The sequence below is a fragment of the Leopardus geoffroyi genome, chromosome B1, assembly GCF_018350155.1.
Source record: "Leopardus geoffroyi isolate Oge1 chromosome B1, O.geoffroyi_Oge1_pat1.0, whole genome shotgun sequence".
In the NCBI taxonomy this organism is placed as follows: Eukaryota; Metazoa; Chordata; class Mammalia; order Carnivora; family Felidae; genus Leopardus; species Leopardus geoffroyi.
The window spans coordinates 132,152,918-132,169,752 of NC_059327.1; the positions used below are offsets into that span (position 1 = coordinate 132,152,918).

A 16,835-nucleotide genomic window follows, 5' to 3' on the forward strand; every position below is an offset into this window, starting at 1 on the left:
GAGAGGTAGGAGACAGCCTAGTTTATCTCTGAAGCTTGAGGTGTGACAGGAGAGGAGAAGCAGCAAATGACGAAAGGCTTCTAGTACCAAACCCCAGGGAGTTGGGTGTCATTCCCCCCCCCCCCCCGCCACTGCCTGAAGGGGCTGTTCTTTAAACATTTGTGAGCGCCCTGCCAGATTTTAGGGCTATGGGGAGGAGTCAGTCCATGCAGTCTTGCAGCAGATGTTCCTTGAATACCTACTGTTCGCCAGAACCTTGTCCTTAAAAACAACTTCACGGGGAGAGAAACATGTAAAAAAAAAAAAAATGGATTACAGAGTCGCACCGTAAGTATTATAGAAATACATGCTTTCTTCTTCCCTGAACCTGAATCACCTGGGAATTCTGGTCATAGCTTTGATTGAGGAAAAGCAGTGCTGCTGATTTCCAAAGGTCTGCAACTAAAGTCGATATTTTAAACATTCACTGGCTGAAAAATATTATCAGTTTAAGTACATTTTGCAAGAATGGCGAGAGCGGAGTTGAATCATCTGTATTTCCCCCAGGCCCTGAGCTTGAGCTGCTGACAGCCTGACCACCAGAGGCAGGCTTCTCAGCTGCGTTGCTCTTGCTTTCAGGTAACCAAGAACGAACGTCAGGTCATGAAGCCGCTGTATGACAGATACCGGCTGGTCAAACAGATCCTGTCCAGAGCCAACACCATACCCATCATTGTGAGTACGGCGCCTTTCTGTGGTTGATTGCCTGCTGGAATGGGCCCTGGCTATATTAAGAGGGCCCTAACCTGCCTTCTCATTAAAGAGTAGTCTTTCATAGTTAAAACCTGTCATTAATATTTATGGTTCATAAGCTTGAGGAGTGAAGGATTTATCAGAGACTACTGAGGCTACATTTGCCATAAATGAGCAAATGTGAAGCTGATAGAGTTTTGTTTTCTTTTGGGCGGCATGCTTTGACGTATACATCGATCTGACTCATGCTGGGTGGACCGCCTACCCCTTTCCTCAGAGACAGAGTGCCAGCAGGACAGGCCTGTGGTTTCTCTAGGCCTCTCCAGTCCACAGACCTCTCTGTCCCAAGGGCCCACTGTTAATAATCATCTCTCTCCCTCCAAGCGAGGGATAGCCCCCTTGGGAATCCAATCCTGGGAGAAATCCTCTAAGGAACTCAAGAGAGCCTCCTTTTTTTGGAGGCTGCAGACAAGCGTGAGGTAGAAGAAAAGGGAAGGAGACCACCATCCTCTGACTTACGCATAGCGGCTTTTGGCCAAAGAAGGGACGGGAAGCTTGCTGTCAGCTCTGGAAAGGCCTGTCAGGCGCTGGCCAGCTAGCCCTCCTCCCATATTCCAGTCTTGGCTTTTCCACCCAGCTTATGCGTGAGCGTTAATGCCCTGTCCTTCTCTTGGGGAATCACTTGCCTCTGTCCCAGTGCTCTCCTCTCCAGGAATATTAGGGGCTTCCCCTGATGGCTTTTAAACATTTCAATCAGCAGACATGGCCTTGCTTTTATGTTGTTATTAAAATGTATGCTTACATTAGCTGCCTCTCTTCCATTCCTGCTTTAAACCTCTTTGTTTAGGGGCGCCTGGGTGGCTCAGTCTGTTCAGCATCTCACTCTTGATTCCATCTCGGGTCATGATCCCAGAGTTGTGGGATTGAGCCCCGCATTGGACTCCACCCTGAGTATGAAGCCTGCTTGGGATATATTCTCTCTCTCTCTCTCTCTCTCTCCCTCCCTCCCTCCCTCCCTCTCTCTCTCCCTCTCTCCCTCCCTCTCTCTCTCCCTCTCTCCCTCCCCTCCCCCTCTCCCTCTCCCCCACTCATGCAGCCCCTCTCTCTCTAAAATAATTTTTTTACAAAAGTAAATCTCCTTGTTTTTTTCTTTCTTTTTTTTTTTAATATTTTATTTTTAAGTAATCTCTGCACCCAACATAGAACTCGAACTCACAACCCTGAGACCAAGAGCCGCACACTCTGCTGACTGAGCCAGGCACCTTCCCTGTTTATTTCTTTAAAAAATTTTTTTTAATGTTCATTATTTTTGAGAGAGAACCCATGAGTGGAGAAGGGGCAGAGAGAGAGGAGACACAGAATCTGAAGCAGCCTGAAGGAGGCTCCAGGCTCTGAGCCGTCAGCACAGAACCTGACATGCGGCTTGAACTCGTGAACCTCAAGATCATCACCTGAGCCGACGTCAGACGCTTAACCAACTGAGCTGCCCAGGCAGCCCCTACTGACTCAGCCACCCAGGCGCCCCAACCTCCTTGTTTTTTTTTTTTTTTTTTAAATTTTTTTTTTCAACATTTATTTATTTTTGGGACAGAGAGAGACAGAGCATGAACGGGGGAGGGGCAGAGAGAGAGGGAGACACAGAATGGGAAACAGGCTCCAGGCTCTGAGCCATCAGCCCAGAGCCCGACGCGGGGCTCGAACTCACGGACCGCGAGATCGTGACCTGGCTGAAGTCGGACGCTTAACCGACTGCGCCACCCAGGCGCCCCCCCAACCTCCTTGTTTATTTCTAAGCCTGAGATATGATCTTTGTATTTCTTCTGACAGTGTACTTGTTCATAGGAATGAGGTTCCAGAGACTTTAGGCAGGTACGTTAGAAGAAAGCTACTTTTCTAGGAATTTTTTGTGGAATAAATTAGTAAACGAACCAGTGAAAGGATTAAGTCTAAGGAGTTCTTTCATTCTCCAGTTAGGAGCCCTTAGTGCCCCTAAGTAAGTGTCCCTAAATAAGGTGAGTGTACAACAGGGAAGTCACACAACCTTTGAATCACCTGAGGGGCCTATGTTGTTCTACTTGAAGCTTGTAACAGTTCTAGGGTTCCTGTACCTATTGCGATCGGGCAGCAGAGAGAGTGAGGAGCACACATTCCTCCTGAGGTTTGTTCTGCGTTCAGTTCACATACTCACATGCTATTCTTGCTCTAACGTGGCCTCCTTGGTTTGGGTTGTGGGCTCTGGAGCGGAGCACCAAGTTGGACGAGAACTTTGGTTGTTTCTGGTTTTCCTGGGAATTTTTGGTGGGGAGGGCTTAGAGTATATAATTCGAAGGCAGTAATAAACCCTAGTGATTCAGAGGAAGCAGAGGCCTGGCGGGAAAGGGAGAGGGGTTCGCAGTGTAACCAACTGTCACCGCCTGTCGCAGGGATCCCCCTCCAGCAAGCGGAGAAGCCCTTTGCTGCAGCCAATTATTGAGGGCGAAACTGCTTCCTTCTTCAAGGAGATAAAGGTGAGGACCTCCCACTGCTCACCTCGTGCTGAATCTGCATCGCTTTCCTGGCCTCCCTTCCGCTTGTGGACGCAGTGAGGTCATGCTTGGGCCCTCGGTGGTGGCTTCCTGTAGTGTGCCCTCAAAATCAGGAATGCCTGGAACCGCCTGTGATCTCTTACTGATACTGTGGTCGAGCTGATTTCCTTTATTGCATCTCATTCCCCTGCTTGTTTTGGTGTCTTATTTGTTGTTTGTTTTGTTTTTATTTTGCTTTTCGGGGATTTGGGGGGGGGGGCACGTTCACAATATTTTTTAGTTTTGTTTTTCCTCTCTTTGGAATGGATTTTCTGTATTCCAGAATCCTTTTTAATTAACTCATTGGGTAACTTCCACAGAAATCTTATTTACTGAGTTACTAGAAAACCCAAAATCAACTGGGGCAATACATATAGCATGCAACAAAATCTATCGTTTTATAGACCGATATCTTCCTTGTCTTTGACAGCTTGCTGGCGCACTTTCACCCACTCTTCCTTCTTTTTTACTTTCCCCAAACACATTTAGTCCTCGGGGCTGATTGTATAATCTGCTCTTGATCTGGGAATATAGTACGATTGCCAGCAGTCACTGGAGTATATGCTCTGTTTTCTGCCCCCATAGTAATTATGGAGTTTATGCAGGTAATCCTTGTCTTCAGTGGCCGCTTTTGCTGGAGAGGGAGTACACTCTGTGCTCGCGGGTCTGTACATCTCTGTAGGGACCCAACTGGCCTGGACCAGGATCAGCTTCTTTCCTGGTTTTGTTTCCAGATAACTGGAACGAACTGAACTGCCTTCTACAGGGCTCTAGAGATGAAAAGTCAGATTCAGTTTTGTTTTTGTTTTTTTAAATCTGTGATTGTATTTTAGCAATTGTTTAAGATGGAAAGGAATGTCAAACCCAAAGCAGAAGTGAGTTTCAGGAGTTTCATTTGTCATATTTCTGTGAAAGTTCCAGGCCTGAGGAGGTCATTTATTTACTGTAGTCAGGAAAGGTTATTACAGAATATGAGGGCCTCGTTCCCATGAGGGACACCAGTTGAGAACTGCTCCATTGTCTTACCTGGTCCTCATCATTATGACGGAAGGAAGGTACCAGAAGTTACACCATCTTCTCTCTTATTTATTCTATTCCTTTTCTTACTTCTTGGGGGCCTTAATTAAATACTTCATGGACCTAATTTGAAGGTATTAGGCAATGATTGTGCTCACTATTCATATTATTTTAAATAGACCTTGTTTTATGAAAATGCTCTAAACATAAAATTTAGGCAAATATGCTATATTATATTTTAAAAATTGGAGCTATTTTCTTACAATAAGATTTGATGTTGATGAAAGAAGACAAATTTTGTCTGGTAATTTCACACAAGAATGAAATCACCATCACTGAAGAAATTTGGGCAGTTGTGTGTATGAAAATTAGAAATACTCTTAGAAGCACACCACAGAACTGTTACTAGATAAAAATGTGTTCTTTAATACATCCAAAATATGACAGTTAATAATTGCCTCACTAAACGAATGGAAGATATATCAATGATGATGGTCTCCCAAATCTTCTTGTTTGGCTTAGTTTATCTTTTTCACAAGTATAATTTGGCCATGGCTCTTCTCTTGGCCCATGTGGTGGTCAGAATTTCAGATAATTTTGCAATGCTTACATTGCTTTTGTAAATAGTGTTGTCTTTCAGTTCATTTTGTTCCAACTGGCCCAAATTATTAGCATGTGTTTGGATTGTACTAATTCTTGACAATTCTGATATAATTTAGAATTTGATATGGGTGCAGATCAGAAGATTGTATCGACGTGGTTTCCTTAAAAACCACCCCTGGTTTTAAATGGTAGGAAACCTGCTGTGTATGACAAAGAGCCAGCTCAAGTTCTGGAGCCCAACATCTTCTAGCCCAAAAATCCTAGAGATAGACTAGTCAGTTCTCCTTCCCAACATAAGAATTTCATTTAAAATTTATCTGACAGAATAGAGACACTATCTCTAAGAAGTGATTCCATCCTGAATCTTGAAAAGTTTACAACAATGGAGAAGTAAGGTCACTCATTCCATGGGCTAAGCTCCAATATTAGCTAAAAAGTGATTTTATAGTGTTAGTTTTATAATTATCATTATTGAAATACTAAAAAATAATAATTATATAATGTGAAATTTCAGAATATAATAACTTTGATAACTATAAAAATGACTTAAAATTATAATATTCTTAGTTATTATTAATGTATGACTTTCTACTTAATAGGCTTAGTGTTGCCTTCTGGAACAATATGGAATGAGCATAACTGCTTCTTCCTTGAGAACCCTTCATGTCTTTACTGTCACCTCCCCTGTCTGCTCTCACCCACAGCCTGTGGAAGTTTTTTCTCCAAGTTCTTCTTCCTGTTCCTTATGTGATATGGGTCACCTCCCAGCCACCCACCGGTTCTGCTGTATACACACATACCAGTTTACCTAGAGCCCTCGGACTCACTGATACCCAGAACTGAACATTATTTTAGATATGATTTAGCCAGCAAGACAGTGGAGCAAGGACTGATCCTGATCTTTATCTGGACGGCCAGAGCCGTTCGTCCTACAATTCTATGCCTACATGACCGTCAATGTATTGTGAATTTGCTGTACTCTTTCTGGGGCACGTGCATTCAGCTTCCACACTGCAGACTTTTGGGGCCAGATAACTTGTTGTCGTTGGGGGCTGGCCTCCATCCACCAGATGCCAGTCGTGCACTACTTCCACCCCCTTCCCAAAATGTCTCTAGACTTTGCCAAAGGTCCACCAGGATCAAAATGACCCCCAGTTGAGAACCACTGCCCACAGCCCTATCTCACTGCTGATTTATAGTCCCCAGCTTGCTTTTCCTTGGATTGCTTGTCATTTACATGTCCATCTTTTATTTTCTAACCTAAATTGTACCACCTTGAATTTTTTCAATTAGTTACTTATCACACTTCTATATACCAGCCTTGTGAAACTGATTAAATCTAGACATTTTATCCCAACATATCAGATATCCCTCCCTACTTTGTATTCTCTATGCATTCTGTGAATATGCCTTTTGCGTCTTTATCCAAGTGATTGATAAATACTGAGTAAGGCTGGGTCCGGCAAAGGACCTGTTATAGACTTCCCTCCAGATTCATACCACCCTGCATCATCACCCTGCATCAATTTTCACAATCAGCTCTCCTTTCGTAGATCAGCTCACCTCATTAATTATTGAAATCCAAATATTATGCCAGTCCTGTCAATAAAGGAAAAATGGTTTTCCTAAAGGGGTCACTGTTGATCATGGATTCTTTTTCAGTCATTCAGATGTTATCTAGTATTGATAACTTCTAGAATCTACCCAATGTGCACAAGGACCCTATGGTCTTACAATTTGAAGATCTAGGTTTATCATTTCTTTTTTTTCCCCCTATGATTTTCACAGCTTTACTGAGAATAGATCTATTCAGCTTCCTCTTTAAATGCTTTGAGTTCCCACTGTGTGCAAGACACATTCTCACCTTTTTAAGTTCTCTTAGGGCCTTGGGATGTAATTGATTAGGCCAAAACACCTGACTTTTATTTCTTACCTTCCTTGGGCTACAAGGCTATACTCTCCTCCAGTAATTTGTATTTTTCTTTTAAAACTGAATTACTAGACTGTTTGACGGACATTAATTAAGCACCTATGATATGCAGGCATTGGCTAGGCTCTAGGAACAGCAGTGAACAGACAGGCCCAAATCCTCGCCTCAGTGGAGTTTTCTGTCCAGTAGTTTCACCTGGTCCTTCCTCATCCAGGAGAGCAGGGGATGGGGGCAGGAGGTTGATCTGCACTGCCTCTGTGCCCCATGTAGCTTGCGAGGTCCATACGTTATCTCCATTAATTCTGAAAACTACATAGGTGGGAATTGTTAACTTCCTTTCACAAAAAAAGAGAAACTTTAAAATTATTAGTTTTAAAGTCACTTTGACACTATAAATTTAAAATCTTCTTTAATAATTTCAATTTTTAAAAATTAATAATGAGGCATTTACTTCTAAGCAAAGAGACTGAAGATTTGACGTCACAGCAGAAGGGAATCTGAGAAAGCTACCTAGTTTTGACCAGTTTTATCTTCGTGCCTTCAGAGCAGTACTTTCATCATAGTTGTGCAATAGTCCTTTTTTTGTTTTTGTGTTTCCTGTTTATTTGTTTCTTCACATTATCTCTCCTCAGAGGCAGTATTAGAAACATACCAAACTTTATGGTAAGGAAATCCACCCCTGGCGGTCTGCATACTTTGACCACCAATGGTAACTACTCCCACCTCCTGCGATTAATTTGCTGGATTGCGCTGAAGTCACCTGGTTCAACTCGAACCGCCGATGTTGTACTTGCTGTTGTTCACATATCTGTGCTCTTAACCACTTTTTCAATTTTTCACATCTTAGGATATCCTCTTCTGGTCTGACTGTACATTTTGGCAGTAAATTACTTCTTTTAAAGTCTTTCACTTAGACTGATATCATTTCATCCTTAGATTTACATAGCTTTAAATTGGCACTAAGAAGCTGTGATTTGACTTCATTGTTTTTCTAATTGCATTGCCAAGACAGAGAATATCATGCTTTTCTGAGAATCTTGGATGCTAAACAATACAGCCGCGTCCCTTGGAAGCTCGTTGAAAAAAATACTTGAGTTTTATGACCCCAATGATGAGAACATAAATGGTTTGATCTTTTCAAAACTTTCTTAAAATTGTGTGCATCAAGCAACCACAAAATATGTTTTAATCTCAACTCTTAAACAGAAAGGCTGTATTGTTTAATTTCTCAAGATGTTCATAGCTTAATAAAAGACACATTTTCTGAGGTCCACAACTAAAGGAATCCTTAATGCACTGACTGCTGGTGGTGGATTTTGTTATGTGTTATCACAGAGCTGGGGATTTTTAGATTTTTTTAACTGCAGTTGATTTACGGTATAAATTACAATGGTGGTTCCTTCATATCCTCTTGACAAGTGTTAATTGTGCAGTACACTAGTTTTTATAGTTTTATAGTTTTTCCCCCTACTGAGTGGCTGTGTTTAGTGTTTGTGTTATTTATTGTGTTCATATAGATGCTCAGTTATATACTGATAATGTGCATATGTGTTGCTAAATGTGGATACAGAAGAAACTATATGCTGTCTGGATAATTAAATGGTCGTTACACGATACTTACAATGAAAGAGTGCCAGGAAAAGTAACCAGATGTTTTATTGGGGTTGTTTTACATCTCCAGGAAGAAGATGAGGGCTCAGAAGATGACAGCAACACAAAGCCAGACTTCACAGTCACTCTGAAAACCGATTTCAGTGCACGTTGCTTCCTGGACCAATTTGAAGATGATGCTGATGGGTTTATTTCCCCAATGGATGATAAAATACCATCAAAATGCAGCCAAGACACCGGGCTTTCAAACCTCCATGCTGCTTCAATGTATGTATGTCATTTTGATGGTGGTGTTGAAATGTGTTGATGAGAATACCATTTTTAAATATTTTAGCCTTTGTATTTAAATAAGTTGTCCTGGGGTACATCAGTGTAAATAGAATGGTGAGTTTTTTTCTTTTACTTCCAGCTCAGCATTTGTATTACTCTCCATTGCATGTTATTTGAGGCAGCATGCAAGATCTTACTTCAACAATCGGGGCTCTAGAATGGCACTCTGTGGTTCTGTGTTTTTCAACTCATCATTTAACATGTACCAAGCACAGATCTTTCTTTCAAAACAAAATGTGATAAAGTGCCATGGGCACTAAGACTTCATAAGTAGCGGGAGCTTTGCGGGAGTCCGGGGAGCTCTATCTGGTTCAGGGGATAGGAAACCGCCATTTCTGCTGACCCTCAGCTCCCTTAACAGATTTTGCATTTCCATGCTTCCCCCCACTTCTCCACAACCCCTGTCAAATTGCACATTCATCATATCTATAACAATTCCAATTTAACCCAATTTTCTTGAAATTTTTCTGTCTCTCTCAGACCGGAACTCTTAGAACATCTTCAGGAAATGAGAGAACAAAAGAAAAGGATTCGAAAGAAACTTCGTGATTTTGAAGACAATTTTTTCAGACAAAATGGAAGGTAGTGCATGCTTCCTTTCCCCTCACTTCTCCCCCTCCACACACACACCCCTCTTTTGCTCCTGTCAGATTTATGCAGTGCTCCAAAGGTGGGAAGCCCTCTGCCTCCTCTCTGTAACCTAGTCCCTTGGTTTGCACCCGGGGCCCCTGGCAGTTTACGGTGAGATGGTGAGGTTTGTATGATCCTTCAGCAAGAAATGCTCCTTGAATAGTATCCACGACTGATGTAAATTCAGCTAACATCTATAAAACCTGTCACATCAAATTCTAATCTAAAAAGAGCAGCTTGAAGCTAAGTTTCCAGTTGACAGCACTGGTTTTTGGTTTGGGTTTGGTTTTGTCTTCATAAACTAGAAGGAGAAATAAGGAAAGGGCAATTCTAAACCTTGGTGTTTTTAGGCTTATTTTAAAAGCAAAGGTGATTGTTGTCAGGTTTGAATGAAAAATATACAAGAAGCTGTAAGTCCATGAAACTGACAGTATGCCTTTCTCTGGTGAGTTTCAAGACATGGTATAATCAACCTTGTAGAGCATTATGCTAAGGAATAGCATCCCCTGTTTGCTAGTGACCACAGACAGCTCTTACTCAGGTCACAGCCTGAGACAGGGAAGGACAGGGAATGGATTTATTTACCTCTCTTACATGGAAGTTCAGTTTTAACATTTTAAAATGATTTTATTTTAATCCAAGTTATTTAAGCAATATAAATATAGTTTCCCCTTAAAAGGTCCCCTTTCATCCTTCTCAAAAGTGTTTGGAAATAAAAGCACTGTAAACATCAATTTTGGCATTTAAAATATATTCCAGGTCATTTCAGTTTATCATATAAATTTTGTATTTTTAGCGTCCCTGATTTGGATCTATGAATTTTTATACATAAATACTTGTTTTTCTTTCTCCATGCATTGTATGATATTTAGAAAATATAGACAAGCAGACAAAAGAAATAATATGCAAAATAATAACTGATGATAAACCAGAATTAATGTTTTTTCCATTCTTCTTTCTGAACATACTTTTGGTTTGTCTGTTTATCTTTTTTTCCATGTAATTATAGTCACTTTATGCAGATATCCTGTTGAGGAGCTATATAAAATTATGTAAACTTCACAGGTTTTAAGCAAGTATAGTTAATGGGAATTTATAATAATCATACAAGTTTTTATGTATATGTATGTATGTATGTATGTATGTATGTATGTATGTATGTATGTAATTTCTACACCCAGTGTTGGGCTCAAACTCATGACCCTGAGACTGAGACCCCCATGCTCTTCCAACTGAGCCAGCCAGGTGCATTATCATACACGTTTAAAACTCTGACTTCAGATATCATTAAATCTGGTCCCATTATTTCATATCTGAGGACAGTGAAGCCCCTCAAAGAGCAGGGCGAAGTCAACTCTCAGATGGCTATTCCTTTCATTGCCTTCTGCTGAGAAGCCATCTAGAGCCCTTTTCTTGAACAAGGCAGGGCATGAATCAATGAACTTTCAGTTCATTGAGCAAAATTATATAAGCCCCATGCATCTACTTTCTTATATTTTTCTCTTTAATTTTTTTTTGAGACAGTGCAAGAGGGGAGGCGGGGAGCAGAGAGAGAAGGAAAAAGAGAATCCTAAGCAGGCTCCGCACAGAGCCCTATGCGGTGCTCAAACTCACAAACCTTGAGATCATGACCTGAGCCAAAACCAAGAATCAGTCGCTCAACCGACTGAGCCACCCAGGCGTCCCAGTTTTTCTCTTTAAGAAGAAAAGGAAGCCTGGTATTTGAATGTTTGACATGTGCATTTCAAAGTGAAATTAGAAGCAGCTGGGCTGTATTGCTCAGTGGTTGAGAATGTAGACAGCAGCACTATTTCATCAAGCTCTGGTGAGGGTTATATTAGATCATGGACACAGGGTACTTAGCACAGTTCCTGGCCTACCATAAGCTCTCAGTTAGTACTTGCACATATAAAAGGTATGCATATAAGATTCCTAGTAAACTGTAAAGCTTTATTAGTATTATGTGATCCAATTGCTGAATTCCAAGACTAATTTTATAATCAGGATATTAACTCTGTGTTTTTAAACCTGTAAATTATGGGTATCCCAGTTGGTAATTAGAAACTTAATAGTTCGTTAGATGAAATCTATAAAAGTGAAAAGACATTTAAGTATAAATAAAGGATTTCAGTCTACAGAGACTCTTAATGCAAATCCATACACCAACATCAGAGAGAAAACATTTCTCGGTTTTTAGTCCTTCATATCATTCTGCAAGATGCCAGATTAACTACAAAAATTCAGTTGCACGGTGCCTTCTGGGGGAAGCTGTCTTTCGCTGATTGTCGCCCAGCGTCAGTCTTGATACCAAGTGACACTTGGGAACACCGATTCTACAGGTTGATAACTGCAGAGTTTCTACATGATGATAATTCACCTGATAAGCAATATCATCTAAACGATCCTCAGCCCCCTTTCCTTTTGTTTCCGTTAGAAGTGTCCAGAAGGAAGACCGCACTCCTATGGCTGAAGAATACAATGAATATAAGCACATAAAGGCAAAATTAAGGCTCTTGGAGGTGCTCATCAGCAAGAGAGACACTGATTCCAAGTCCATGTAAGGGGCACAGCCCCAGCCGGCACTAAGGGGGCTGAAGGTGCAGGCTGGACTTGCTACCCGCCTCCCCTGGTAAATAGCATCTCTGCAAAACCCGGAAGGCAGCGTGGGAGCTGGACCTCAGAGCACACAGCCCTACTGCCTCCAGGCCTTTGGGATCAGCTCCAGCTTCCATCGCCTGCCTTAGAAGCTGTCTGCATGGGAGAGGGCAACTTGCTCCGACTTAAGACTTTTGCAAGGAACAGTCAAGATCCCATGGGTGCATGTGGATACTGCAGGGGAAGCTTTACTAACGTTGGCCGTGCTGAATCACTACGTTGAGACACGCTCATCTACAGAGAATATACACTATTCTTCCCTGGATAACTGAGAAACAGGAGACCATTCTCTGTCTAACTGTGATGAAAACAAGCTCAGGACTTCCCTCTAGAGAACGAACTCGCTGTGCAGGTCCATGTTCTCTTTCCCAGGAAAGTGGGAACACGTGCTGGAGCCCTGTTTGCTGCCTCGGCCATTCTCGTGACCTTTCCACAGAGCTGCGCCTTTCCCCACCCGTGTGGATCATGTCCCCTTCAGTTCTCAGGAAGATGGAAGCCGTACCTGCCCAAAATGGCAGTGCAGTCATCTATTTGATGGTGTGTTTCTTCAAGACTCCCTCAGCTGGCGAAGCATTTTGTTTCCTGACTAGGACTGGATCATCTGCAGAGGATGGAGGGAATGTGGCTATATTAATGTTGATTTTTAATTCAGGCAACAGGGTGAAGAGCCTGGAAAATTCTTTCCTGAACATGGATTGCACTTATCAGTCTCAGATTTTAACACCAAACACTGAGCAAGGCCAGCATGCTATGACATCCTGTTTGGGGCTTGGTTTCATTTGACTCTTACCAAACATAAAAGATCTCGCTTACTTCTTAGCTTAAGTGTTGAGGATCATGAGAGAGAGAAAGAGTGAGCCTGTGTTCTAAACCTTCTGAGTACTTACCAGAGTTTAATTTTTTTTTTTTTTTTAAGTAAACCTGCACTAAAATCCCCTGAGGGGTAAATGTAGCCCTCAGAACTCAGCCGAAGGCAGAATCTAAATCACACTATTTTCAAGATCATGTACGTATAAAGAGGAAAATAAGGGTGTGTGGTCACTTATGATTATAATTTTTTTCAAAGACTGTGTCACAAAGCTGTCTATATTAGACATTTGGGGAAGACCAGGGAATTTAAAGCACCAAACCATTCATCTCTCACTGTGCTGATGTCACCTTGTGATTTGTTGTTCCTTTTTAACCTTCTGCATCTGCACTGAGGAAAGTGAATTCTGTTTCTGCCTGTCCGTCCGAGGCCCACCTATGTGCTTTGTGAGGTTGAGGTCAAGTGTCTGCACACCAGCCACTGGTTGCCAAGAGAAGGCACTTCAGCAGGCTCTGCCTTTTAAAGATCAAGTCGCAGGATGAACAGGAGAGCAAGGCTGCCCTCCTCTGTTTTGAGAGTTGCTTTCTTAAAGGGTACCATTTTGTTTTGTTTGATAATAAGAAGAAAATAAAGAGAACGCTAAACTCTATACAGACCAGTTGTCAGTTTCGAAACGGGCTCTTGAGAAACTGGTCAGATTGGATTTATAGCAGTGTTTTCCATTGCTGAGGTGAGGTAGAAGGTGTCAGTTGAAAATCGTTTTAAGTCGGGAGTGGGGAAAAAGAATACCTTTAAGTTTGCTCTTAACAATAATCATATAGAGAAGCATGAGCTGTGTTTGGAAGTGCCCTGTTTTAATCCACACATTTAAAGACGGTACATATTCCTACAAATTTAAATGTACATGAATATATAGTTTGGTATTCTTTGCTCTACTGTTTACATTACAGATCACTATAATTTCAAGGAATTATATTATAAATAAAATTAAGCACTTTAGGATGTTTTCTATTTTTGAAATCTGAACATGAATCATTCACATGACCAAAAATCGTATTTTTTAAGGAAATACATGTCTAGTGTGTCCTTTTTAAGTAATTATTCTCTTGAATAAGCTATAATATAAATCAAATCATTACCAGTTAACCTTTAAAGCACATCTGTTGAAGAGTATTGTTTTGAAAATACTAATATGCTACACACAGAATTTTAAAAGAAAAATGCTATATAAATGAGAAGCTACTAAATGTTTGAAATCTGTTGTTTCTGCCAAAAGTAAATTAAGTAAAAGACTTATCCAGGACTCCCCACTCAAATTTGTATGATGAATAAAAGAAAACACCAAGTTACAGTCAAATAAATTGTGCATGGAATGTTGTGTTTTCCTTTGTAATTTCTCATCTGTATACTTCCTAGAATGGCGCCCACATTAAAGGCGGAAAAGCCCTGTTTACACAAGACCCTATTTGAAGACCTGGCAGTGGGTTTTGGCTCTGCCAGAAAGGCTGAGGCAAATTTGTTTCCACAGCAACCATTTCTGCAGCCCAGGGTCTCATGGCCCTAGAGGCAGTGTCTTAATTGGCTTCACACAGAATACTCTGGACTGGGGTTTTTTCCTGTGCTCTCTTGGGAATGTGTGTGTGTTTATTAGCACATGCCAACAAAACAAATGTCAAGGGTTATTTAATAGCAATGATAAGTAAAGGTAAAGCGTGAATAAACTTGATGGTATGATTGTAAGAATGAGAAATAGCAGAGGCTTGTAATTTTCACACACGCATTTGCTTCTTATCGTGTTCAGTCTGGAGTAAACATTGAAATAGATGTTTATATTCAGTACGGTATCATGACTGCATTTCATCTCTGCATCATTTAGTTCAAATCTCACTTTGCAGACATGTTTGTGCAGGGTTTAGGATCAGGGCCTGCTGAGTTTTTCAGACAGCATGTTTGTCTTAAACTGGTAGAAGAAAGCTCACACAATCTCAGTGATCTCCCAATTCAGGGGAAGTTTCCATCGAAGACCAAACCAAATTTCAAGCTGGGGAACTAATTTTTTTGAATTGCTAGCTATAAGAACGCATTGAGAGCTAAAAATTAGATTTCTTCCCTTTCGTTGACAGTTTGAAATCTAAAGGTTATTATTTATTGCCTAGGCAGGACTCAGCCACATCTCTGTGACATTGGTGTCATTTTTGCGTTGTCTCATTCTGATGCAATTCTTGCGTGGTGGCTGAAGAGGCTCTTGCAGGGCGTGCCTGCTCCCAGGTGTAGCATTTCTGGACAAACGCCGCAGGGCTGTGCTTGAAGCATAAATGTTGCACTGAGATGTCCTGAGGCCAGCAGTCTTGGAGCCCCTGGGGGCTGAGCATTTGTTAATGTGGTTGAGCTTAGAATTCCTAATAAGCCGAATATTTAGGTTTATACAAGGGGCGGTCGTGGTGCCAATTAGGTTGGTTCTTTCTGGAACTTCTTAGTTCCCAGCAGACAGAATTGGGCCCGGTATCCAGAAATGATCAGATTTACAAGGTAAATCAAATTTCAGTTGGTTGATGAACTTTTTAAGAGATTCTTAATCTGATAATGAAGATACCGCTTTTCTTAACAGTAACACCTTACTACTTTTGATGGTATATTTGTATTTGAGTACCATAAACTATTAACCGCTTTATGAAAAGTTGGTTGTAGTCTAAATTCTGTTTTGATTTCAAGAAGAATCTTCCTGACACACTGCTTCCTGGATTTTTTTTTCCCCACCCCTAGGTGGAGAGAGGTGGTTTCTGCCTCATGATCAACATCTCCTTGATGTTCTTTTCAGTATCCACTTGGTTACGTCAACAGGGGGAGACAAAACTGTACTCAAATGTGAAGCAGTGTTTCTTCTGAAGCACACTGTGTGTGGCAGAACTCAGTGTGCTTTGTTTTCTTTTATTCCCTTCTTTTATGTTTTCTCCACTTGACCCTCAAAATGTACTCAAGAGTACATTTTGATGTAAGACTAGCTAAACATATTTTCGAGTGTTCGTTCATATTGTGCACACTCACACCTTGCATGGTGGCCAACCTGGCACGCTCCAAACAAGAATGATCTATATGTCAGGCACTGCACTGGGGCACTGGCCATTTTGCAGAATGGGTGCCTGCATTCTTCTACCACGATCCTTCATAATAGATGTACATAGGCTGGGGTCAATTACCGATGTACACAAAAACGTTTGTAAAATGAAATCTGTACACCTACAAGTTCACGTGGCTGGGAAGCTGCAGTTATGTCTCTAGAGACTCTCATTTTGCCTGGAACCCAGCCTGTTGTGGTCATGCTCGCGTCTTGAGAAATGGGTTTGGCAGATCTCTTTCTCAGTCTGAAAGCACCTATACGTACGGTCATGCAAATCTCCAAGAGTAGATGCAATTTTAGTTACTAATATGGGCCCAGAACAATGTTTACACGACATATAAGCAGAAAGTATTTGAAATTACAGTTGTCCTTTTTTAAAATGTAAACTGAATGAAAAACGTTATGTACATTTTTGTACATGACTGTATTTTGTGTAAACTTAAATAAAATATTTTTAACTGTGAATGTTCTGAGATTTTTGACAAAATCAGGAGTGTATGACAGCTGCCTGTGTGGTCTGACCTTAAGGTAAGGAATCACTGCTGTTCCCTGAACTCCCCAGAAGCTTCATGAGGATTAAGCTTTTGTTATTCTGTTTCCAGGGAGGTCACTGGAAGGTGAAGCAAACTCATTACAAATTAGGCATGCCCATGGTTCTAGGTAAAAAAAAAAATGGGCTTTTGCTCTGTGCTCTATTCATGGAAGGGCCTGAAGGGGCAGAAGTGAAGGCATTAAGCTAAAAAAACGTGTTTAATTAAGTATCTTTGCAAAGTCAATGAGGCCATTGTAGTAAATTCGTTAGCTACTTATTATTCTGACGCTAATAAGGCCAGCAGA

The 16,835-nt window shown here is 41.2% G+C and overlaps 1 protein-coding gene across 9 annotated transcripts in view; it reads left to right on the forward strand.

The window, feature by feature from the left end:
• Nucleotides 1–16,463, forward strand: part of FAM13A (family with sequence similarity 13 member A) — a 362,868-nt gene extending 346,405 nt beyond the window's left edge. For 7 of the 9 annotated variants that reach the window (XM_045473125.1, XM_045473066.1, XM_045473115.1 and 4 more), the window contains 5 exons: nucleotides 619–714; nucleotides 3,156–3,239; nucleotides 8,528–8,724; nucleotides 9,268–9,369; nucleotides 11,852–16,463. In XM_045473125.1, the coding sequence (XP_045329081.1) occupies nucleotides 619–714; nucleotides 3,156–3,239; nucleotides 8,528–8,724; nucleotides 9,268–9,369; nucleotides 11,852–11,978 (606 nt within the window). In that variant the 3' untranslated portion in view covers nucleotides 11,979–16,463. The remainder of the gene's footprint in view (nucleotides 1–618; nucleotides 715–3,155; nucleotides 3,240–8,527; nucleotides 8,725–9,267; nucleotides 9,370–11,851) is intronic. The other 2 variants (XM_045473105.1, XM_045473085.1) reach the window with 2 other exon arrangements.
• The last annotated feature ends 372 nt before the right edge of the window (nucleotides 16,464–16,835 follow it).